Source organism: Manis javanica, chromosome 4, assembly GCF_040802235.1.
Source record: "Manis javanica isolate MJ-LG chromosome 4, MJ_LKY, whole genome shotgun sequence".
Classification (NCBI taxonomy): Eukaryota; Metazoa; Chordata; class Mammalia; order Pholidota; family Manidae; genus Manis; species Manis javanica.
Window position 1 is genome coordinate 45,834,633 of NC_133159.1, and position 26,773 is coordinate 45,861,405.

General features: G+C 42.6%; 1 protein-coding gene across 12 annotated transcripts in view; it reads right to left on the bottom strand.

Annotated features, from left to right (window-relative positions):
* FYB2 (FYN binding protein 2) overlaps nt 1-26,773 on the bottom strand; it is a 110,523-nt gene that overhangs the window by 77,684 nt on the left and 6,066 nt on the right. For all 12 annotated transcript variants that reach the window (XR_012130173.1, XR_005062241.2, XR_005062243.2 and 9 more), the window contains exon 2: nt 1,806-2,538. Coding sequence is in view for 4 of the 12 variants with exons in the window: in XM_073233991.1 (XP_073090092.1) it covers nt 1,806-2,538 (733 nt within the window). In the remaining 8 variants the exon portion in view is untranslated. The remainder of the gene's footprint in view (nt 1-1,805; nt 2,539-26,773) is intronic.

Below are 26,773 nucleotides of genomic sequence, written 5' to 3' on the forward strand. Positions count from 1 at the left end.
GATTTCAATCTTTATAAATTTAAGGAGAAGATAAGAAAATGAATGATCACTTACTAACTGGGCTTCTAATTTTTATCAGGCACTGCACTAAGTGATTTACATGGCTTATCTCCCATTCATCCTCCCTCCCTCCCTTTTGTCCCTTTGTCAATAACTGTTTATATACTATATCCCAGGAATTGTTCTAGGGGCTGGGTGGGTACAGAGTTAAGAACAAAAATAGATATAGTCCTGCCCTCAGGAATTTTCAATCTAACAGAGGAGACCAATGAAAATCGTGGAAACAAACAAGACGGTACAGAGATCTACTAGCTTCTTGAAGGAAATAGAAAAGAATGACATAAGAGTGTGAAATGCCACATAATATAGTAGACTTTAGATAGAAAGGTTAAAGAAGGTTGTCTGGGAAAGTATCATTTGAACTTAGAAAACTAAGTGCAAAAAGGGACTTAGACCTAAATAGAAAGGTCAAAGAAAAGAGTTCCTTAGGTAGAGGGAATAGCAAGTAGAAAGGTCCTGAAGCACAACAAAGTCTGCTCATCAAACAGCAAGAAATCCCGAGTGTTGACTAGTGAGCCAGAGGAAGAGAAACAGGAGACAAATCAGAGGCATAGGCAGGGACAAGGGGCTGCAGAGACATGGAATCAGTAGTAAGTAGTTTAGATTCTATTTTAAGTGCAAAGAGAAATCATATAGGGTCATAAGCAAGAGATCAGTCCATCCCCCATCTATCCACCCATTCATTTAATCATTCAATAATACCTTTGAGGACATGCTGAAACTGGCCCTGTTTTTTTAGGCACTTGGGGATATGGTAGTAAAAATGCAGTTTTTTTATATAAATCCTATGTAAATTACATTTTACTCAGGCAAACAAATATATAGGTAGGGATAAATGATCTGAAGAAAACCAAAGCAGTGTAAGAAGATAGAGTGATGGGGGTGAGGTGGCTATTTTAGATGGAGTGATCCACAGATTCCACTCACAACAGGTGGCACTGAGCAGTGACCTTGAAGAAGTGAGGGAATGAGACATCAGGAAGAATGTTCCAAGAAGAGGAATCAGCAAGTCCAAAGGTCCTGGGGTGGGACCAGCTTGGTATATCTATGGAAGAGCAAGAAGGCTACTGTGAGAACAGGGTAAGGGAGTAGGCAAAGACCAAGCCCCTGAGCCACTGTGACTGGAGGCTACTAAGCGGGGGAGTGATGTGATCTGATCCATGCTTTACAGAACACAATGTAAGAGGGAAAGAGTATGGAAGCAGGGAAACCAGCTGGGCAATGGTCCAGGTGAGAGAGGATGGTGATGGGGATAAAGGCAGAGGGCAAAATGGTCAGGAGGGGAGGGATTCAGAACATACTTCGGTGGTGGAACCAAGAGCCTGCTGGTGGATGTGATGGAGAGAGTGAGGGCAGGAGAGGAATGGAGCATGAGTCCTAGGTTTTAGCTTCAGCATCTGAGAGAATGGCTGTGCTGTTTACCGAGGCAGGAAGCCTGGCAGCAGATCTGATTTACAGAAGAGCAGACCAGGCTCTAAGAAGTTAAGCAGATTGGCCAAGTTCATACATCTTGTATGTGGAGCTAGGATTCATATCCAAATTTGCCCAACTCAATATAATGAGTCTCTCAATATAATGCCAGGAAATTAAGCACTTTACCCAAACCTAACATAGAATTCAGAAAATTGCACTGGATTGTAGAGCAAACATTCCCCAGGTCACATATGACCATCTCAAGTCAGCAGGCTCTAGATGGGAAAACCACAGTGACCCTCCCCTGGGGCCCATGGGATTACATTTCTCACCTGGGGCCTGGCTGGTAAGCTCGCTCTCATAGATAGGCTGGCAGGGGCTCCCCGCTGGGCTCTTCTTAGGACTGGGGTTTTCTAGGCCTTTCCTGCCTTTTTGAGAAAGTAGGAAGGTAGGGTCTTTAGAGAGATCAGGTGACTTTCTTTGGGCCATCAGGTGCCTCTGGGAAGGAAGGGTCTGGCCTCCTTTTATGTCCAGCCTTTTCCTGGGCTCCTTTAGAGTGAGCCCTGTGCTCTTCTGCTCTTCCAGGTGGAAGGCCCTACTTCCACAATTGGCAGGGAGGAAGGCTGATGACAGCTCACTTTTCTGAGATGAAACCTGCTCCCAGTTCCAGAGCTTGTCTCTGAAACTATTAGCTGCCATTACTTTCTTCTCAGCATTGGGCTGATTCGTGTCTAATAGCAGAGAACCTGTCTGTGAATTTACCGCAAACCCAGTAGACCTTTCTGGAGGTCCTGGAGAATTGGAATATTTCTGAATCTTGCTCCTTTGGGACAACTTCATTTTTGGGGGCTTATGAGGCTGGAGTTCATCACTGGAGCAGTTTTGTGGGGGCTGATTGTGGTTGGATGAAAGGGGCTTCCCATTGGCCAAAATCCTTGTTGACTGTATGGTTCCAATGTCCCTCTTCTGAGAAACACCTGCTGCAAATTTAATAGGCCCTGGAAGAGATGGTGCATCAAGCTTTTGAAATTTGGCTCGAAGTTCCTTGAAGCTTCTTATTGCTTCCTACAATACAAAAAGAAAAAAAAAGTTTCATTATTCTAGGAGAAAAAATTAGCCAACTTCAGTATGCATGCTGAGGGGCTCTGAGGGCCAGTGTAATGGCAGTGCTTACCAACTGGGCAATATCAGCCAGTAATGTTACTGCCTTTGTGATAAATGAAAACTGTCTCCTTCTTGAAACTCTTCATATATGCTGAGTTTCTTCACAACATATAAAGAATACTTATTAAGGAGACTATTAACAATCGCTGATAAATCCCTTGATACAAATTTTTTATGGCTCCTTTTTGCCTATACAAATATGTTCTAAATCCCTTAGGATGGCATTTAAGATTCCTCATAATGTGGTGGAATTATGATCCCCAACCACAGCCCCAGGCAACTACCCCTAATCCAAACTGGACTATAGTTTTCCTAGAAACCTTGTACTGTCCATACCCTGACTTTGCTTGTGTGTTTTTGCTTCACAAAGTCACCCCCTGACATCTACTTTTCAATTGCTTTCTTATGACTTCAATATCCACCTCCACCATCAGAATGTTCCTTGGGGATGACAGGTAGTGCTAACTTCTTCCCTGTCCCCTTGTACTTCCATAGCCCTTGATAACTGGACTGTTGGTCTTAATACCATGGGGTGGAGAAAAGAGCCCACTTTGGAACTAGACAGGTCTGTGTTCAAACTCTGACTCTGCTCTTCACCATCTAGGCAAACACTTTGGGAGACATGGTGTTACCAATACTTGGTATTACCTCCAAGTGCTGCCTCATCATAACAGTAGGTGGCCAAGTGGCAGAAGGATGAGAACTACTATATGTAAAGTGTCTGTCACAGCTCCTGGCACACAGTAAGCCCATGATGAAAGTTAGTTACAAGAGGCTAATGATCCTGTTGTATTTTCAAGTTCCCTTGGGAGATTAGGCTCTTCTAAATTCAGCTCAAATTCAATATATGCAGACATTGGTAGTGACAGCAGCAGCACGCCCCTGTGCCCCGCCTTGGGGCAGAGGAGGGCTGTACCCACGACTATACGGCTATACGGTGAGCAGGTGTCAGTAGGTAGGGTCAGGCTTGACTCCTGCTCAGTGCTCCTCCCACTGCTCCCCGCTTTCTCACTAGATCTAATTTAGTTCTCTGCACGTTTTGTCATCTTCCCAGGGAGTAGGAGGGGGTGGAAACAGAGTGTGGGAGGATATCTAATGGAGCCATTTCAAGAAGGGAGGGCCACCGTCTTCTCCTGATCATCGTAAATACAGGTCTTAATTTCACGCACACAGACAATGTCCATGCCAGTGACTTCTGATTCAGCCAGTGGAGGGGATGTTGACTCACCTTTCTTACTGTGTTTATAGTTGACTCACACCTGCCTTCTGAAGATTTAGGAAGGGAGGGAAATTAAATAAGAAGATGAAGCAGGTGCTGGGAGCTTGCTTGTATGTGTTCTTGCCAGCCCATTCCCTTCCCTCCTTCCCTCTTCCCTCCCTCCCTCCCTCTCTCTCTCTCTTTCACACACACACACACACCATGCACACATTTATAGCTTTCTCCACAAATTGCCAAGTGCTGATTTCTTATATTTCAACCAGCAGCCAAATTAATTCAACTACACGTCCTCTTCCCTGAAGTGGGAGAAGCCAGCGCCGGGCACAGAAGCAGGAGACCTGAGTCTAAGGCTCAGCTTCGCCACTTTCTAGTGAGGTGCCTAGTACAATTCACTGCACTTCCCTGAGCCTTACCTTCCTCACTATAAAATGGGGTGGCTCTACTAATGGTCCCAAATTATTGTACAGATCCAAGGAGATAACAGTTGTATATACCTCAGTGGTCAATATGTTTTGTTTGTGGTAAAATACACATAAAATTTACCACCTTACCCATTTCTAGGCATACAGTTCAACAGTGTTAAGGGCATTCACATTGTTGTGAGCCTCCAGAACTCTTTCATCTTGTAAAACTGAAACTCTATACCCATTACACAACAGCTCCTCAACCTCTGGCAACCACTACTTTACTTTCCGTCTCTAAGAATCTGACTACTCTAAGTACTTCACGTAAGTGGAATTATACAGTATTTGCCTTTTTGTGACTGGCTCATTTCACTAAGTATAATGTTCTCAGGGTTCATCCATGTTGTAGCATGTGACAGAATTTCCTTCCCTTTAAAGGTTGGATAATATCCCATTGTATGTATACACCACATTTTGTCTATCCACTCATTTGTTGATGGAACACTTCCACTTTTTAGCTATTGTGAATAATGCTGCTTTGAAGATGGTGTACAAACATCTCTTTGAGACCCTGCTTTCAATTCTTTTTGGGTGTTTGACCAGACATGGAATTGCTATATTGCCATATTGTTTTCACTAACAGCTGCATTTTACATTCTTACTAACAGTACACAAAGGTTCCTATTTCCACACATCCTTATAACACTTTTTTTTATAGTAGCTATCCTAATAGGTGTGAAGAGGTCAGTGGTTAATATTTTTAAAGGAATATAATGATGATTATTTTTAGCTCTTCACTATCTGAAGCCACATGAACTAAAATGTTATTGCTTGGAAGACTTTAGTCTCTGTAGGAATGATTAGAAAAACCCTCACGGGCAACAGAATTATGGGTTGATTACCTCCAAACCAAAGTCCTGTATAAATATCACTAGTCCAGGTGGAAACAAACCTGATTATATACCTGGCTTACTCCTCTTTCAACAAATGTTCATTAATATCTATTATATGGTCCAAACATAGTTTTAGACAGCAAGGGCTCAGTTCTTCAATATTACATTTAATGTCAGAGAGAGTCAGAAAATAACCAAATACACATGAAAATATTAGAGAGAAGTGCTATGTGGGGAAATTAAATAGGTGACTCTATAAAGAGCACCTGGAAGCCAACCAGTGCTTTTCAGAGTTATCCCAACAAAGTCATTCCTTTGCTCTGGGTTCAGTCATCTGTCAGATGAGGTTGACCCAGGTAATTTCCAGGGTCCCTTTCAGCACTAACATTTGGATTTTAGTTTTCTTGTTACGGGAAATAGAAGTGCTGCATTCTGTTTTTTATTATTCATCACCCACAGGTAGAAGGTCAGGATTGAGGGCATGGGGCAAGTTGCATGAGGATGGGTTAGGAGGTGGCCAAGGGGGCATTCCAGTCAAAACCATGTTCCACTTTTCTGGGCCCACAACTAGTCAGTTATGTATCTTACTGATCTTAAGTCTTAACAAAGCCCATGACCCTGTCCCTTCATGCCATTGCCACTGCCTTCAAGTCCTTATCACTTATTGCTTACAATGACATCTTTTTTTTAAGTTAAAGTATTGTTGATATACAATCTTATGTTGGTTTCAAATATACAACACAGTGGTTCAATAGTTATGCACAGTGTTAAATCCTCAACCCCTTTAGTGCAGTTACTATCTGTTAATGTAGTTAAGATGTTACAGAATCTTTGACTATATTCTCCATGCTGTACCACCGTCCCGTGACCAACTTATATTGTGATTGCAAATTATTGTGTCCCTTTATCCCCTTAATCTTCCCCCCAATCGACCCCAACCCTACCCCCTTGGTAACCACTAGTTACCTTCTCAGTGTCTGTGAGTCTACTGTTATTTTGTACCTTCTGTTTTGCTTTGTATTTATACTCCACAAATAAGTGAAATCATATGATATTTGTTTTTCTCTACCTGGCTTATTTCACTGAGCATAGCCCTGTATTTCCATCCATGTTGTTGCAAATGACAGGATTACTTTTACTTCTAAGGCTGAATAATATTCCATTGTGTATATGTACCACCTCTGCTTCATCCATTCATCTGCTGATGGACACTCAGGCTGCTTCCATGTCTCGGCTGTGCAATGACATCCTCAGGCTCTCTCTGCTTCCACTCTGCACTCCTCTCACCCATCAGGACTCAGCTGTGAGACAAACAAGCTCAATTTTTTTTACTTAGCACATAGGCCCTTTCTAATGCCAACTCTTATCTTTCTGTTATTATCTTGGACCCTTCCTAGACATGATTTCTTCCTTCTGGCCTCACTGAATTACATATATTTTCCCAAAACTATTTCATTCTTTCATGTCTCTGTACTTTTGAATATGTGGTTTCCTTTGCCTGGAATGCCCCTTTTCCAAATTTCTTGAACTGGCAAATTCTTACTTGTTCAAAATTCAACTCGTGTCACCTCAAAATATTCATTGGTTTCCTACTTTGTGTTAGGCACTAGATTTACAAAGATTAATAATATAGTGCCTAACCTTTTGGAGCACATAGAATGAGGGAGGCAGCACAAATTGATCATTTTAACATAATAGAGAATGTTATCAGATGCACTGGCACAAAGTCTCTGTGCGAATGTAATTAAGAGGTCATGATGATAATGAGTGTGCAAAGGTAGTTTTAGAGAGATCACTCCTCAGCTGAAACAGGTAGTCAAGCAAGGATGGGGGGAAGGCAGCCCCAACAGAGAGACGAGCACGGACGGAGCAAGGCAAGGTGAAGCAGCACACGCAGATGGGAAGAATAAGGATTCCATATTACTGAAGCCCCACTGTTCAGAACAAGAGAACAAAGTCAAGGTCAAGTCTCCTTAACATAGTTGGGCTTAATCTTCAGAGTAGATGGTGAGCTACTGATGAGTTTTACCCAGGGCTATGGCACGGTTAGACTTACACTTCATGCAGATGAAAGACCAGAAACCAATCAGGAAGCTGCTACAATGGCAAGTAAAAATGATGAAACGCTGGACCTGGGCGATGTTGGTTAGAATGGAAAACAGACATGTGCAGGGAGTAATAGGGATGGAACCTGGGGACTGAGTGGGTCTGAAAGAGAAGGGAGGGCAGATTCCAGGGTGGTACCTGGGTTTCTAAACTGGGTGAGAGGCTCGGTGTTGGCACTTGAAACTAAGATTCAGACAGGAGATAAAAGTGTTGGGGAAGGATGACGGGCCCAGTTTTGGATGGGATGTTTTGCCTTCTTAGGGGAGCCACCTAATCGGTAGTTCTGTATGTGACTCTTTTAGAGGTTAGACATTTAGATTGGGAGTTATTAGTTTATTGGTGAGCACAGAACTTAAGAGTAAGAACCCTGGAGTCAAGCTGCCTAAGTTCAAGTTCCAGCTTTGCCATTTATTAGTTTTATGACCCTAAGCAAATTACTGAACCTCTCTTAGGTGTTGCTTTATCTGGGATAATAATAGCACCCCACCTCGAAGGCTTGTTGTGGTAGGCAGGGCAATGGCCCTTCAAGGTGTCCGTGTCCTAAGCCCTGAAACCTGTGGCAAATGGGCCTTTGCAGATGTGATTAAGTTCAGGATTTCAGGTGGGAGGTTAGCCTGGATTATCGAGGTGGGCCCAATATAATCACAGGGGTCCTCCAGGGGAAGCCAGAGAGTCAGAGAAGGAGATGTGGCAAGAGGAGCAAAGGTAAGGGGGTGGGAGCTGAGGAGGCCACATGCTGGTGCTGAAGATGGAGGAAGGAAGATGGGGAGTCATTCTTCCTCCCAACTGAGGGGGCAGGGCAGGCAGGCAGCCCCCCGAGTAGGAAAAGGCAAGATGATGGATTCTCCCCCAGAGTCTCCAGAAAGGATGCTGTCCTGCCCACACCTTGATTTTAGACATCTGACCTGTTTACAGAACCATGAAATCATAACTTTATGATCTTTTAAGTGGCAGTTTGGTAAAGCAGCACTAGGACTCCTCGTATAGTTATGAGGATTCAGTTAATAAATCCATGTAAAGCACTTAGAAGGCACAATCAGTGCTCATCAAATTTTAGCTCTTCTCATTCTAGGTGGTTGTTGAGGCCACAGGATTGGATGAGGTCACTTAGGAGATATGTGGTGAGATCAAAGCCAGGGGACAGCAGCCAAGGCCAAGAATAAAGTGAGAAGAAAGGAAGAGTCTGAGGTTAATCAGGAGAGAAGGCCAAAGGGTGAGCAGCGTCAACAAGGAATGAGTGTCCCACAGTGGCGAGTGCGGCGGGAAGTTCTGTGAGGTAAAGGTGTAAAGTGGCTGGTGCGGTGGGACAAAACAGAAGCATCTCATGGACATTGCAAGAACGTCATGGCAGGTGCAAAACTGCAGTGGGCTCCAGAATGAATGGGAGTAAAGGGAGAAAATTAAAAATTACTCATTTTTCTTCTAGGAAGTTGGCAGGACAAAGGAAGGAGAGTGGGATATATAGAAGGGAAGTTAGGGTCAACCAAAGGTTTTAATTACTTTTCTTTCTAGTGAATCTTCCTGTACCACAGATCCTCAAAAGCTCAGAACTGCATTTCCCAGGCACTCTTTCAGCTAGAATTCTGCCAGGCACAGGTATCCATGGAAGATGAGGAAAATGAACCCATGAGGGGGTAGCCACTCGGGGGCGAGCAGACCCCCAGGGATCCCAGGCCATGCACTGGGCCACAACATTGGTGGGTTCCCACTGGGACAATTCCATGTGGGTGTTGGACTTTTCTCTTAACTGTAGCATAGAAGCTCATCCCCAGCTTTTCTGGAAATTCCTAAAATAACCTATTATAAATCTTTTTCACTCCAACTGGCAGCCATAGATTTGGTTGTCCACAACAAAGAACACAGACCAATTCATTCTGGTTTGCTTTTCCTCATAACACCTATCAGCACCCAACATATTGTCTGTCTCCCTCCATCAGAATGTATACCTTTTGAGGATAAGTACTTAGGATTTGTTCACTCGTGGCACTAATGCCTGGAAGCAATATTTGGCCCACAGTGGGAGCTCAATAAAAATTTGGTGAATGAATAAATCCTTGATTTACAAGTCTTTCAACATCCCTTTAATAAAGGGACAGTGTCTTGTATATCTTGGTACCCCCAGTACTAGCCCTGAGGCTTACAAAATGGTGAATGAATCAGCACATGAATATTTAGAAAAATTAGCAGGATCACATAATTCATAAACTATAACTGTTGAGAACGTTAAATTTTTTCCTAAGGGCAGCTTAGAATGCACACAGAAACAAATTATCTAACTGCTACAATGTCAGAAGACAACCCCCCAGAATAGCCCTGGAAGATAGCCTGAGCACTTCTGATAGGCTGGGCAAGCTTCAAACATCTCATCTGGGAAGCAAACGCCCAAACAATTCCAGAGATACTGTGTGAACAAGGTAAGATAAAAGACAGTGGTGTCCTCTAAACAGCAGGGGTTTATCTCTTTGATATGGAAATTAACCAAGGAGGGAGCAACCAGCCAAGGAACACAAACACGTTGCTATTTCAGAATAGGGAGGCCAGTGTGAAAACAGCTACAAGCCTGAGTCTCAGTCCTTTAAATGTACTATATTTATTATATTGTGTATTATATTTACATGAATATGTTTAGCCAAACTAGGGGGAAAGTACCCCATCAGACACCTTTCATTCAATATTTATTTTACAGGAATCTAGGGTGATGATAATAACAATGGCAGGCATTATATGCCTAGTTGACATATGCATGCCTTATATGACATTACTGCGTGCCAGGCACTGTTCTGAGCACTTCACTTGTTTGAGCCTATGTCTAACCCAGTGTTTTCCCAGGACACAGACCAGGAGATTGAGGTACTGAGACCCTAAGAAACTTGTGTAAGGTTACAGCAAGGAAGAGTCAAAGCTGGACTCAACCTCAGTCTGGGTCCCAAATCCATGCTCTACCCTGGACTCCTTACACCCAAGAATTTATTGGTGGATCAATAAATTTTTTTGGCTAATAGAAATAAGCTAACACTTGATCAGATACTGGGGATAAATAATGTAATATTAGTTTCTTGGGAAGTATTTTGACTCTTTGCTAGATTCATAGAATTGATGACTATGTTTTTTTCTATCTTCATCATTACCAACCCTTACATATATTAATCTCCACACTAACCCTCCAAGGCAGGTACTGTTACCTCCCCATTTTACAGGTGGGCTGACAGATGTACAGACGCTGAGGTTTCCCTCATTTCACACAGTCAGAAATGGGTACAGGAATTTGAATCCAGGTCTCTTTGACTCTAGGACTCATCTTCTATCTTGCTACTATACCTCATGTGGGTAAAATTGCAGTATTTCCAGAATCTCTCACCTGGCTTTAGTGTGTCTGCATATCAATAGGTGTTTCCAAGGCGTGGAGAAAATTAGCCATCTACATGTCACTAGGTAATTACAGGGGCAGGGGAGGGTTTATCTGGACCAAACAGGATGGGTGGAGAGCTCATCTGTTGCAGCCAGGTCAAGAGAGAGACAGGGACAACTTCTTGTAAGAAATAAAAGGGTTTCTTAACTTTATTTCTCCCTTTGACTGATTTTGGTTTTAGAGGTATTTTGCCCCTGTATTTTCCCCCCAGAGTTACACCATACTGATAAATCTAATTCCAATTTACAATTATGTTGTTACTCCTAGTTATTTGATAATCATTTTTGTACATTACTTTACAAATTATGTAAAAAATGTACCTCCAATCACAGTTTTAAACCAACCAATAAAAATCCCAGGAAACTAATCTGCATTTTCTTTTAAAACACTCTCTCAGACTTTTTGTTATTTATACTGAGAAGAGCAAAACATTGGATCTAACGTAATTGGTTTTCTTTTTAAATAAATGACGTGACTGTTGTGACCATGTATCTTAGATTTTCAACAAAGTTCTGATTTAAATAATATAAAAGGTGATGAGAAAATGCAGAACCAGATAACAAAATACAGTTCAGTGTTATACCTTCTCAGAACAGATCTGCAAATAAGAATAAATTCTGTGCCAGAGCACATGTCCCTACTTCTAGTTTATATAGACAGTACACATAGCTGCTTCCGCCTCTGCTGAGTTTAGTCTGCTGTGGCAGGCTGCTTGGTGAGGCCCTCTTGGGCGACAGCAAGCTGGGCTTACATCTCCAACAGCACACATCACACCACACTGCAGGCTGCAGTGAGCAAGGACTGAGGTGCTCCTGGTGACTCAGGAAGTGAAAGTCGGCACGAAAACATAGCGAAGTTCCAAAAGACACGGTTTTCATGCTTGTTTCTTGATTTGAAAGGAAAGTTAACTCATTTCAGAATTTCTGCAAATTGCTGAATACTGCCTTCCACCACAGAAAAACAATGGCAACATTAATGGCAGTGGTTTATCACGTGTTTGACATTCTTCTGATAAATACATGCATGAGCCTTAAGGAAAACGCTAACTCAAAATTCAAAGCACAGAGAAGGTAGTGGAAGCTAAGAAATTAGGAGCCAAGGAAGAGAGGCAGTAATAGCTGTCAAATCCTACTTAAGATGGAAAGAAAGAAAAGTCAATTAAAAATAGCCTCTGAGTCATCCTTCATGAATAAAGACTTCAATCCAACCTTCACTACTGCAAGAGCTATAATGATGGTAAAACAGTCTGTGTGCCTGGTTCCAGGGATTAATTCTGAAGTCCCCAAAGGACTTCCTGCTTTCTGATGATCTTGTCTTCCACCCTGTCTCAGCCACTAATTTCCAAAGATAAACCTTAGTCTTTGTCATTACCAGTAACTGGATCTCCAGCCTATCAATTTCAAGTAACCTATGCTTGGACCACTTGCCTATTCTGGCATCCCAACTTCAGTAAATCTTTGGCCCCCATCAAATTAATCAACACTTCTTCCTTGCCTGTCCCCTGACGTCTTCATTTCCCCCACATATTCAGATTACATCCCATTGAGCAGCAGGATCACTGCCTGGAATATATCAACTTTCTTGTCATCTTCCCACTTCATATGTACTTGTGCCTGGATACAAGCATAAGATGTGCCTAGAATTCTACCCTGGTTAAATTCTCTTCCTATTCTTTAACTGTACCTGGAGTGCACCTGTGGTAGTTCGTCCCTTGCAGTGTGTAACCTGTGGGTTTCATGTGGTATATTGTTAGTGGGAGTTGGTATATTTGAGGAAGAAGAAATGATCTGGAAGTAGTGGTGAGGAGCTAAGAGAGCATTTCACCCACCTCCTGGCCTGGGAGCAGAGGAATGCAGAAGGAAAAAGCCACACTTGGGATAGTATCAGGGAAGCCACCCGTTTGAGTTGGAGTGAGAACAGAGAGGTGGAGGGCATGTTCGCATAAGAGACTGAGTCCATGAGCGTGCAGAAATGTGGAGGACAAGCTAAGGATTGAGGCCTTTTTTCACTAGGCACTGGGAAGCCCCTAAGGTGTGAGCCAGACAGTAACACATTTGTCAGTGCCCAGTCACTCAAGCCTCTCTCAGGGCGCTGTGTCCCCTAACCTGTCAGCCTCTGCCATCTGAGTCAAGAGCTCTGCTTGCTTCAGTCTCGATGCTTATCCTACTCTAACTTACAACTCTGCACTGGTCTGTCTCTCCCACTAAATGCCATCATTTTCCCAATGCAAAGACTATGTCTTTCCCTCACTAGGTCTTCAGCTGATAGCTGGCCAGCTAAAGAGAACAATTCAAAACATCTGATCCCAGTTCAATGAAGACATTTATGTAAACAATTAGCTAGTCAGAGTCTATGAATGGGATCAATGAAAACAGTGAAGAGAAGAATTAGTTTGGCCTGGCCCATCCAGGGAATCCTTCTCACGGGAGGCAAGATGGAAGGATAAGTCAGTTTCCACTGGAGAGAGACAGGAGCTATAAAGACAGTTTAGGCTAAAGGGACAGCATAAGCAAAGGCAGGGAGGCAGGCAAGTTCATCATTTTTTTAAGTAAGCAGGTCACAGAGTGAGCGAGGTGGGAGAAAGAAAGCCATTATTCATCCTGGAAGCCATTCCGATTTCAGGCCTTCAAAACATTCACTCAAAGAAGTAATCAGGAATTTCAGTCGCCTGTGAAGGGCAATAGAAGGGAAGGTATTTTGGTGCAGAGTCTCTTGGCAGATTTAATGTCCTATTTGCTACTTTCCCATCTACACCTGCCTACTCCCTTCTCTTCATGAGGGCCTTTCTGTCCATCCTCCACTGATTACAGAGCCATGACAACTTTCCTCCTAGAATCCCAACAGTACTTTGGCACAAGTAGTCACCTCTCCAGTGTCCGACATGAAGACTTGTGTGTTAGCCGGTCCTCTACAAAATCCCTCCCATTTACCCCTACCCCTTCACAGGAGCTCAGGCTCCACTTCTTCCTCTTTCTTCGGATTTGCTTGGATTCTCTAAGGCTTAGTTTCAGCACTTACAAAACAACATTAATTCAGGTCTGTAATCCCTACACAAAGCCATTCCTCTAGATGTACTTCAGAATTCAGCAATTTTCCAGTGTTAGAAAGGTACTATTACAAATTCTGTTACATATAACCCTAGTGTGGCATGAGGCAGCATGCTGTGATCAAATGTGGTAATATTTCTGTAATTATTAATGTTCATCTAATGTAGGACAAATAAAGACCATAGGTGTCTCATGTCAGTTCAGGCAGGATTTTGATATCAAAACAATTATGATAAATTAGTGGTTTTTCAGAGCTTACTGGATTTTGGAATTGTGGGGAAGGATTTTGGACTTGTTCCTATCCATTTCCTAAAGTTCTCTCAAGGTTTGAAGAAGGAGGAAAAAGAAAAACAAGTATCATAGACCCAAGTATAATAAATAGTAGCTGTTACTATAGTTATTCCTGTCCAGCTGGTCATCCTCTCCTACTTACATTTTTTGCAGTCATTTTCTGACTGGTGCTCTGGCCCCACTCAAACATTTCTTCAGTGATCCAATAGCTCTAAAATAAGTTCTGGGAGGCAGGTGCCAAGATGGCAGCGTAGAAGGAGCGTGAGCCCACCTCGCCCCATGTACACACTGAACCTACGCCTACACACAGAGCGATTCATCCCGAGGAAGAAGAGAGGCCTGAGTGAACACTTTCTGAACAATGACGGAGGAAAAAGACTACATAAAACTCTCCCATCCTTGGGAGCCCCACCAATGGGACAACCCAGTTCAGGCCGACCCAGTCTCCAGCCAGACAGCCAGGGCCCCCAGGCGCCTGCAGGCTCCCCAGGGGATGTTCCCATGCAAGGCTAATCCTTTACCACTGGGGAAGAGCCCTTTGGACTAATACACAGAATCGAGTACAGAAAGCCACACAAAATGAGGACAGAGGAATATGCTCCAAATGACAGAACAAGACAAAACTTCAGGAAAAAAAACTAAGCAAAACTGAGTTAACCAATCTACCTGATAAAGAGTCCAAAGCAATGGTTATAAAGATGCTCAATGGACTTGAGAGAAGAATGTAGGAGGTCAGGCAGAACTTCAACAGAAAGAAAATCTAAAAAAACAACTAATCAGAGATGAAGAATACAGTTTTAAAAAAGCATACTAGAAGAATCTACAGTAGACTGATCTTTTAGTTTTTTGCCATGGAGTATGATGTTAGCTGTGGGTTTGTCATATATGGCCCTTATTATGTTCCCTCTACACCACTTATGTTGAGTTTTTTTTTTTTATCATGAATGGACACTGAATTTTGTCAAATGCTTTTTCAACATCTATTGAGAGGACCATATGGTTTTCATTCTTCCTTTTGTTAATGTGGCACATCACACTGATTAACCACTTACTGCCTCGAACTCACCCCTCTAGTAAAACTCAACTTGTTAGTGCTATTCACTCTCCCTGGAATGTCTTTCCCATACTTAATTGCCCCACTAAACTTATTTATCTTTTGGGATTTAGCTGAGTTATCAATCCCTCCCAGAAGCCTTTTCCAATGCTTAGGTTGGGCTAAGAGTAGCTGCTCCATGCTTTATAGCACCTTTTGCTGACCTTTCTTTCCATTTATTTAACTTTATTAAAATCATCTATGTTTTCGCTTTACCCGCATCCACTCACATCAGTGTCTTCAGGGGCATGGATCAGACTATATTTTTTTAACTTGTGCTTCTGTCACTATGCCTAGGCACAGAGATGATAGATGGGCAATATTTTTCAGTTGAACTGAGCTGATTTGAAAGCATTTATGGATGGAGGGAACTAAGGAAAAATTAGTAGTAATTCTAGATAAAAGAATAGGAAAGGTACACTATTCAAGGTGTACCTTGAATTCTGTTTATGTTACATCTTATAACATTTCCAGCCATGTGTACAACAACATGTGAACTTCCTCTTAGTTGCTGGGATCTGGACAAGGGGCTTCTGAGCTGTGCCCCAAAGGAGGACCAAACCAGGCATCAGAGTTTTCTGACAGATGCTCAGGTCACGTAGCTGTGAGTGCCTGAGCCGAGGTCGGAACCCGACCCTGATGCCAGAACCTGTGGTGTTTTAAGATGAACTCTGCTATCACACACCTTTTTTCTGGTGACAGGTTTTCATTAGCTTTTTCCCAAACTTATCCAACAGGTCTTTTTGCATGCCTACTCTGGGTGACATAAATAAGACAGACATAGGTCTTGTACTCATGGGGCCCACAGTCTTATGACAGACTAAAACAGGACTGAACAACAGACTAAAAACTACGCAATGAGAGGACTCCCCAGTCACTGCTGTGATGGGGCAGCATGGGAGCAGGCAGAGCGAAACCTAGCTGTGTTTGGGGAGCACAAAGACCTTCCTGGAGAAACCCAGATGTGAAGAACAAATAGGAGCCTGAGTGCAACAGAGGAGTGGGGGCAGGCGGCACAGTACAGGTAGGGGAGATGTTTCTAAGACCTGAGGCCTGAGCCAGCCTTCCAGGTGTGCTTTCCAAAGTGGAAGCATGGCTGAAATTTGTGATGGGGGTGGGGTGGGAAATGGGGCTGTATCTTGAAAGGCCCTGCAAGCCAGTGGAAGTAAACATACCAACACACATGTGCACGTTTAGGGTTCACATAACTTCACAGACCAAGTCAGAGATGGTGAGGTAGTTAGAAATTGGTATTTTTCATCCTCCAATGTCCCTTACTTAAGGCACTAAGCCCTCACGCACGGTGAAAAGCAAAGGGGAAGAGCTATTCATTTCAAACAAATGAGGCTTATAATGCCTTTTAGGAAATCGGAAGAAAATCGGAAGAAATCGGGTGAGGGTCTCAGAGGAAAAACTGGACCATCCATTCTCAGATGCCAAGTTCAAAATGCAGCTCCCATCCAAGCGGCTCAAGTTTGACTTAAGTTAGCAGACTGAGGATAAGGGCCTGAAGTCAGGAGTTATGATCTCTGCAATCAGGCCCGTGCTCACCCTACGCATTACCAGCCTCTGCATGACCCTGCCTGCGTATTTGGCCCTGCAACCTGGTGCAAGCCTGTGGCGGCTTCCTAGAAACTGACTGCCAGCCCCCTGGAAAAACTGACCACAGAGGGTCCTCATTTGGAAGGGCTTCCTGCTCTCAGTGCTGCCTTCTCATGCCCCAGACAAAACAGTTGCTCAGTGTCCTTTGGGTTTATGACACTTTAATTTAAAGTGCAATTTACTCAACACTGAAAAGAAAAGGGTTGAATAACTTCTTTGAGCCACTTTATTGCTTTCGACCTACAGTTTATGATGTAAACTCCTCAGCCAACATGGCCATTTTCATTTCTTTGGTCTGTTTTTGATAGTAGAGTCCCAGCTTCAGGAAGAAACAGCCAAAGAAATCAAAGACACCACTCTAAATGCAATTGGGACAGATTTTACAGGTGGCAGATGTTGTTGCTTAGTTTTGTTTTTTAAAGAGAATAGAGCAGCTCCTGTCTGGTTTTCTGTCTGCTTAGTACCTTCTTTTTTCAATAGCAGCAAGGGAAGTCATCTTTAAGATCTGGAGTGACAGTCACCATCATGGCTATCAACACCACCTCCTCCACCACTACCACCCCCTCCCACCACTGTGCCGCACCATTTACTGAGCTTGCATCATTGCAATAGGTGCTTTTCAGATATAACCTCATATTGTGCTATTAACTGGCAGGGCAGATGTTATTATCCCCGTTTTACAGATAAGAAAAGTGAGGCTTGGAGGTGATGTTTACTTTAGACACGAAAAAGCCATGCTGTGGACTTTGGAATCAGATAATCTGTGTTTGGACTTAGGTTCTTTCACTTTTATCCTACGTGACTTAGATCTTTACCTTCATACCTCAGTTCTCAACCATAAAATGGCAACAATAAGTATGTACTCTATTTTTGCCTCTTAATGTAGACAACTGTCTTGCCAAAGGGTTTCAGTCCTGGGCAAATTCACTCTGGATTCTGTGAGACTGAAAAATGACAGTGGAACATTTTAGGGTAAAGGTCTTACACCAAACTTTATTCTTGTGATGGCAGGTCCATTGCTAGACTCCTTTTGCCTCTGGGGAAATATGTATGCAGCAAGCCAGTTTCTGCCTCTGAGCTTCTCTGCCCCAGAGCACTGGGCAGAACGCTTTATGTAGAGTCAGTAATAGCCCACTGCCAACGTGTGTCTAAGTCTGCTCTTGCGAGCACTTGCACGTGTGCATGTGCACAGTGGGCAAGCCGAGCAGGGCAGGTGAGGATCCTGGCCATGGAACCTGATTTTCCCTGCAACAATCCATGTTGTTTAGCACAGTACCTGATACATAGTACAGTTTCTATGAATGCTAAATAGTAGTAGTAATAATGTATTATTATAACAATATTTCTGTATTTCTATATTTAATTGTATTTATAATTGTATATTTATTTATTAAATAATTGTTAATTAAATATATTATAATAATAAAGTTATTATTACTACTGTTGTTAAAGTTTGCATCATTATGAGGTAAATTTGGATTTAACAATGAGGTCTGATTCCAAAAGTCAACTCTTTTCATCTCTTGCATTGGGTTAGATTCTATGAAGCTCTACCTTTTCATACATCATTTTGTTTACTGTTCCACAGTAACAAAGTAGAAGTGATTAACTCCATTTTACAGGTGAAGAAACTGAAACTGGGATCGGGGTGGGAGGTGGGGGTGCACGTTACTTGCCTAAGATTTAAGAGCTAATAAATGGCCAACTAGACCTTCTGACTTCAATCCCTAGCTCTCTCTACATGCTACCGCAGCCTCCATATTTGCTTGCAAACAGTCAAGAAATGCAACTGAAGAGTGTTCACAAGGCCCTTTATGTGGAACAAAATTTCTTCTGCCCAAATCAGTACCCAACAGTCTTTGTGCTTTCTAAATATGTACTCTGCTAATCTACTTGCTAAACCTCGGGATCGTCTTTACTCAAAGAACTAGCAAAGCCAGAGCCTCTTGTGAGAGGTTTCCAGCAGCAGTTCATCACACCCAAACCCTGACAAAGGCTCCCAGCACCAACTCCCGATTTTCTTCACCCCGGGATAATGCCAGGTATGTGGGGCTCACAGCATATTCTGCAGCCCAGCTGCTTCCCAGGAAAGCAGCATCCCGGGCCCCTCGGAGGAAACCACAAACTGATGGCTTAATACAGAAACTGTGTGCTGCAGCAGAAAAGCAGTGCTGAGAAGAAGCCTGGGTTGCACTTTTGGTTTTTTCTACTCATGAGATGTGTGATTTGAAGCAGGCACTATCTCTTCCCTACCTACAAAACAGATACGCTGCATTTACAGCAGAGAGTTAACCAGTGCTTCTTGCATGAGAAAGAGACTGATTAACAGTAATCTCTGCTTGTCCTTCTTTATTGTTAGCTTCATTATTAGCTTATTCAAGCTACAGTGTTAATCCTCCATATCAGGTGCCAGCCCAAGCTACCGAAGTGCACATCTCGGGGGACACCAGTCACATATGATCACATGGGCCATTTATATAGACTACCACGTGAACAGCATCCCCTGGAGTTGGGCAGCTCAGGGGCCTCACTGCAGATATAAGTGGTGATAATGGTGGACAAATGTTCTCTGTCTTTGTGGAACTTAAAGGTAAATAGACTTTTTGAAAGGTCAACACAGATTATTCATTCAGTCATTCACTCAATAACTAGTTAAGTGTCTGTTATGTATTCAGTAGTGTTCTCTGCATGTGAAGATGCATTGTAAAACATAATCGAGGTATATTATTAACAGCTTATTTTCCTATCGTCTTCCCCAGTAAATACTTATTATTCTTGAAGCTCCCATTCTTATCTCCTTTAGTTCATCCACACATTCTCTTATTCACTATTGGGTTTCCTAACATAGTGCCAGGAACAGAGAATACAGTAAACATGTGCTGCGGTAGGAATCCCTCCGTGCTCCTGCACACATTTCTTCTCTGCCTGAATGCTCTGCTCCCTTCTTACTGACAAATATTTATCTTGACTCAGCTTGGTTGCAACTCCTTGAAGAAGGCTTGCATGAGGTATGCAATGAGATGGTGATCCCTGTGTGCTCCCACAAACCCTGTACTTTTCTCAATGGCAGAGTTTACTACACTGTCATTGTTTTACTCCCTGGACTAAGAGCTACTTTAAGTGCAGCAATAAGTGTGGACTTTGGGGCTGAAACAACATAGGTAGAATCCTACCTCTGTGGGTTATGTCGCCTTGGCAAAGCTGTCTCAGTTCTCTGTCCCCATTGACGAATAAAATGGGGCTACCACTCCCCACCTCACAGAACTGCCACGGACATCAACACTGGCCCCATGCCCACATGAAGCAGAACCTCTGTAATGATCGTGTTGATGCAGACGGTTGTGAGGTGGAAAAAGAGGTGGAGGGGGAGTGGGACAATGACGTTGATGGTGATCGTGCTTATCACGTGATTTTGAGAGTGATTAACTGTGGCAAAGAATACATGCTCAACAAATATGTCTGGGATTAATTTATGTGATGGTTTCAGATGGGAAAATCGTGTCCATCCTGACAGATGCCATTTCAGTTTTGACAGACATACTCCCCTTCGGCCTCCCTCTCCTTCAGCGCTCACTGACATGAAGGGTCAGCGGGCTTTCTTGGAGCTTCCATTACAGTCTACCCCTGGTTCTACTCATCCTGTGAAACTGCTCTTTGAAATTGCCCCATTTCCTTGTTTCCCACCTTTTACCCCAGTGGGACCAACAACAACGCTAGTTCAGAACATTGGACAGCAACACAGGCCCCACCCTTCGAACATTCAGCTCTGCTTCCCTTAGGCTCACTCCACCAGCCCATTCTGCAGCCCCTGCTGTGGGCTTTTTGGCAGCTTATTGTCAGCCAAGACTGGAAATTACCAATGGGGACCCCAGCAAGGAAAACAGATCAACAAAGGCAGCTAGATGGAGATGGCCTTGATCTTGTGGATGCCGGGTCCAACTTTGTAAGTTGTGTCAGCCACACTATCTTGAAGTGAACAGTCAGAATGCTTGAAGGGCAGAATGAGAGAGGCTCTGTGGCTAGAATGGATGGCTTCATGGAGCATTAACTGAGATTTTTCTTTGTGTTAACTGATAGGAGGAAATAATAAGGATTTAATATCATATGATGCTGGTAAAAAGAAATCATAGGCAACTGTTTAGCTTTGAGAGAAGAGGAAAACTAGGAGTCAGGTGATCTAGCTTTCTGATTTTTAAGTTGTATAACCTTGGGTCCTTAAGAAGAATGTGAAAGCTTTAGACTTGTTGAGGCCAAAAAAGTATATAAAAATAATACTGAAATCCCTCAGGGTTTGAATATCTGCCATGTCACTCAGTGTCAGAGCCTCAATTTGTTTATCTATAGAATGGGATACCTTCTGGTTTTGAAAGTTTATGGTAATGATTAGAAATTCCTGAGTCTAGCTTGATATTGGCCACAGAGTTCATAAATTCATTTGGCCAAATGAAAATGCATCCCTAAAATTTGTTAACCACAGTTTTGTACAACCATATAGAAATTCATTTTTTCTCCCAGAACTTATCATGGCCTGAGAAAGTTAGCTAAAATATTCATTGATCAATTCAAGATATAAAATCTTTTTTGTTTTTGGTAATACTTGAAGTGCAAATACCTCATGAGGTTCTTATGAATATCAAATACAATGAAATATGATGACTCTTTGAACAGAATAAAAAAATAGAATCCAGCACAGATTCAAGACTTATCTTAAATACATATAAGTGTTGTGGGTTTGGCACAAAAGGGTTTTCCAGATGGAAAGAGCAGTTTGGGATTGGCTTACCAAAGAGAAGGAACAATTAGTTTGGAATGTTACAGCACCTATCACGTGGGAAGCATTGAAAAAAAAAATACATGTTTAATGATGAATGGATGAGTAAACCTCAGGAGGGTAGGGGCTGGAGAAAAAAGAGGGGGAATGGCTTAAAGCAGGAGTCATTATAATGATTCCAGGAAGCTCTACCTCAAACTTTGAAATTAAACAGTTCTATCACCACATGCCCATTGGCTCATAAGTGAACTGAGGAGAAGAAAGAGGAGGGCCTAGTTAATTCGATATCTGCTGGTACTCCCACTCTTCACCCCAGTACTTGTCCATTGCTGTGTGGACAATGCAATCCTTAGTAGAGGTACACTAGCCTGCACTTGTCTCCCACTGTCCCTTGATCCCCAAACACAATATGCCATTTCCTGCTTCAGTTCTTTCACATATGCTGTTCCCTCTGTTCGGACGACCATCCCTCTTCCATCCCTCACTGCCTGGTGAATGCTTCCTTTTTTTAAAATTGGACTCAGAAATCCCCTCCCCTCAGAAAGTCTGACACCCAGTTTGAGCTAAACCATGCTTCCTTTCTACTTCCTCAGGTACTTGAACATCATGTGATTGTTTGCATTAATTATAATTGTCACGCTGTATTATAATTATGTTATTTTTATGCATCTTCCCTTTTAAACTCTGAGTAATTTAAGGAAGGTCTAAATTGTTTTATTTCATGGGCCTTTGGGACCTTGTCTGTTAAATGGAAGATCTCTGGGGTCAGGCAGGCTTGGGTTCAAGTGGCCCCACCACAGAGTAGTCAGTTGGCCATAGGGGCTAGTGACTTAAATCCACTACAGTTCAGTCTCTCCATCTGAAAACAGGAACGGCGATATTGCTTATCCTTGCCAGACTGTTGTGTAGATCAAATATTCAGAGGAAGGACTAAGCACAGTGCCTACCCCCACAATGTTATCTATTAACATAATTGTTGTTATTTAACCATTACATCACCAGGAAAAAGAACAGTGAATAAGAAATAGGTACTGCCTCTTCCCAATGAACTTACAATCCAGAGTGGGAGAAATTAAATAGATATTTATACAATTATCATCATTATTATTTACAACTGTGACACATACCCTGAAAAAAAAAACACACCCAAAACTTTGGGGTGAGTAATGGTTAGGATAGTTAAGACTGTGACAGGCTGAATAAAGCCCCCTCTCAAAGATGTCTATGCCCAAAATCCTCTGACCCTGTGAACATGTTATCTTACCTGGTAAAAGTAGATTTGGTAACATGATTGAGTTAAAGGCCTTGAGATGGAAAAATTACCCTGGATTACTCAGGCCGCACAATGTAATTTCATGTGTCTTTATAAAAGGAAGGGAAGAAAGTCAGAGTCTTAGAAGATAAAAGAATGGGAGCAGAGGTCAGAGAGCAAAGATGATGCTATGCTGCTGACTTTGAAGCTGGAGGAAGGGGCTGGACCCTTCCTCCAAGGAATGTAAGTGGCTTCTAAGTTGAAAGGCCAAGGGAACCAGTTTTCCCCTGGAGCCTCTAGAAGACACACAGCCCTGCAGACCTTGAGATTTCTAACCTCCAGAATGGTTAAAGGAATGGATTTGTGGGGCTTGAAACCACCATTTGTGGAAAGTTGTTACAGCAGCAATAGGAAACTGACATACATGCTTTGAAAAGAAAACTTTGGGTTATACAATGGCAGGATAGGGTAAGTTTTATCGCAACTCCTAAATCTCTCTCTCACACACTTGTGTGTACACATGCATGTGTTTGTGTGCAAAAGGAATTTCCATGACTAGGATCATCACCTGATCCTAATCTGATCTACCCATTGTATACACGCAACAATGTTATACTTAGCACTGCACAGGCGCATGCTTGTGTACCCATTAGCAATAAGCCGTTATTGCCTGTGTTGCTGTAAAAAGAATTCCTCTGGTGCTAAGAGCAGAGCCTAGAGAAGATAGCAAGAGAGGGAAGCAGGAGAGAGGAGAGCAGAGGCTGGAGTTGAGCGTAGGGCCTGGAGCACAGGTTGAGATGGGGGCAGACAGGATTCTAGTGCTTGACCTGCCACCATGAGACTACTTGGCAAAGCCCCTTTTTACCCTCTCACAAAATCCAGAGTGAACTTTCCTGGGGCTGAACTTGCCCAAGGCTGAAACCCTAAGGCAAGACAGTGTGCTAACGTCAGGCAGGAATTGGAGAGAGCTCTGCGCCTCCTCTCACTAGAGCCCCACCATCTAGTGATGTTGCCTAGTTTAACACATGGCCTGAGTCATGGAGCCAGAATTTGAACCAAATGTTTGACTTGAAGCTATTTGATGCTCAGTATTGACCCTCATACTACATTTTGAGTTCATTAGCCAGAAAAGCATAACAAAACATGGAGACAGTTTAGCTGTGAGTTGTTTCAAATTGTACTCAAAGCAAAACAGTAGGTTTGCCAATAAATAAAATAACCATCAGTAACCTTCTTAACCTCCCCATGAGCCAGAAACTCTCCTTTGATGTCAGGTATAAACTCTCACTCTTTTTTGAGTGAGGAAGTCAGCACTCAAGGTGGTACTTGTTTTACAGTTGAGGGTTCTGAGCTTGCCCAAAGAACACAGACTTACCACCAGGCCAAGACTGGCTCTCAAAACAATACTTTTCCTACCTGAGTGGGAGAATGGAACCAATGCATTACATATGAATCTTTGAACCATTTTAATGATACACCCAGATATTACTGTCCCAACTTTCAGAGGAACACTAGGTTTGGAGAGCTCAGGTTCCAAGGGGCGGGGCTTAAACCTGAACCTGTGCACCTCCTGCCCATGCTCCTGACCTGCGCTGCACAGCTTCCCCTGAGTGGGCGCAGCCCCTCCTACCAAGTGCTGGGGACATGAAAAGGCAGTGGTTGGGATTTCTTCTCATCCCTTTTAGCCCTCAGCTCCACACTGTCCTCCTGGCTTGGGGTAAACACAGGGCTTTATGGCAAACATTCTCACTGTGAGTTTAGAAGCTGGCTGTCTCTCCTATGTCAGTCTCACAAAGCTGAAAAAGTTAAACCTCTCCAGCACTGGTAAGGATATGGGAGATTTCTACCCCACCAGATAAGGATGAACACCTCCACTCATTGACATTTTAAGGAGTTAATGGGAAAGTACTCAAATAGTCACTTTTCCTAAAACAACTTTTTAAATGCAGGGTGTTGCCAGGTTCCGCTGGCCTGCTGAGAGATCACTGTTCTTCACTGTGGACTCAAACTACGCAGAGATGCTTTTTCTGAAAGAGATTTGAGGAACAAAATGTTTTGATGATGCCATTTTCCCTGGGCGCTGTATATGGTCACAACGGTTTTTGTGTTTCCAAGCAGAGACTCAGAGGCAAGTCTGTCCTTGGATTTCACGGTGTTGTGTGTGTGGGGGGGTGCTTCTCCTATTTTCAGCTAGCTCTGTACTTTCTACAGGCTGATACCATTATTCTAGAATTTCTGGGAGAGAACTCTTACAGAATGTGTCCTTGGAACCTCCAGCTCCTGGGTTTGAATCCCAGTACCACAACCTACTGGCTGTGTGATCTCCAGTAGATTCAACCTCTCTGGGTCTCTCAAGGGGAGTGCCCATCTTCCAGCTGTGTCTACCCTAGAGCTGCTGTGAGTTAATACACATAAAGCACTTAGACTCTTGCCTGATGCATGTAAGTGCAATAAGATTAGTCACTGCTGTTAATGACAATGATGATGAAATCACATAATCCCAAAGAACTTGAGTTTCCTTGTTTAAAATGGGTACTATCTCTGTCTGATGATTTTGTGAGGCTTGAATGAAACAATGCATCCAGGTGCAGGGACTGGCAGAGAATGGGTCCTCTGCTAATATTACCTTTCTTCTTTCCCAGGACATTAGTTTAGCCAAATAGTCACTAAGCATGGCACTGCAGTGGGTGCTAAGGGGAATTAAGAAGCACAGAGCTGGTTAGCGCACCTACTGGTAATTAATTTGTTTCCTAGAATTATGGAGCCAGGCATTAGGGTCTCTTGCCCATGACATGGAGATCAGAATGAGGCAGAAACATCCCAAATTATTCCTCAGGTCTGTACCACACAGCTCAAAAGCTACTAGCATGTTAGACCAAGAATGCATGGAATGTTTGAGGCTAGGTGCTTTTTTTTCAATATGTCATCTCATTCATTAAATCCTTGCTAGTAAGTGAAGAGGCCCATAGAGGTGAAATGTTTGCCTAAGGGCACATATGCATGAATGGTGGAGATTCCATTCAGACAGAGTTCCCCAGATTCTAATTCAATGCTCTCTCACCTGCAGACCACAACCTGGGGGAAAAAAAAGTCCTGCGCATGTACTCAGAAAGAACATTCCTGAAAAACAAAACTCAGGAGACTTCTGGGGTGATTTTTTTTTTTAAGGGGGTAGAAGATGGCATTTCATGTGGATCTTTTAAAAAATAATGCCACCTTGTTTGTATACAGATTTCAAATTGTTAAAAAATCTTTCCCAACTGATTTTTTCTTACCTAAGATCGCACACTCATCTTTGAGAGGAATTTTTTTTTCTGGTTCACAAAAGGTGGGAAAGGGTGAAGGCCACAGAACTCAGGAAAGTGGCTTGAATTATATAACATCTTCTCTGCTCAAATTCTGAATTGGGGAATTTTGATGAGATCGACTATGAATATTTGTATAGGATTCTATTATTTATAGTTGTACTTTCAAATACAGTATCTTATGTAATCCTCATAGACAAAAGAGCAAACAGGTTTTTTAGACAAGACTTAGGCATAAGAAAATGGAATTTCAGAGAAGATAACTGACTTATGCAAGGCCACATAACAAGTGGATTATTAACAGATCTAGACTCCAATTCAGGTCTCCTGATTTAAAAGTTTTAAAAACCTCTTACTATGACCATGATAAAAAGGAACCAGAAGCAAAGGTTAAGAATGGGGACTCTGGGGTCAAATATGTTTGAGTTTGAATCCTGATTCTTACGCCTTATCAGTAAAATGGAGAAGATGAAAACAGTCACATTGAAGAGTACTAGGTATAACTTTTTAACTTCTCCAATATCACGCCCTAAAATTGCTTAATTATTATTTCTGAAGCCTATTGTTTGTAACTTCTCTGTATTTAGTATGTCTTAACAAAATGTTAGATTAATCATTAAAAATCACCCAAGAGTTTGCTATTTTAGATTCTTACAGATGAGAGAAACCAAATCCAAGAGCCAGTGACCAGGGATGAAGGGTGACCGTGGCCCTAAGATCACTGCCATCTGTTTCCCATGCCAA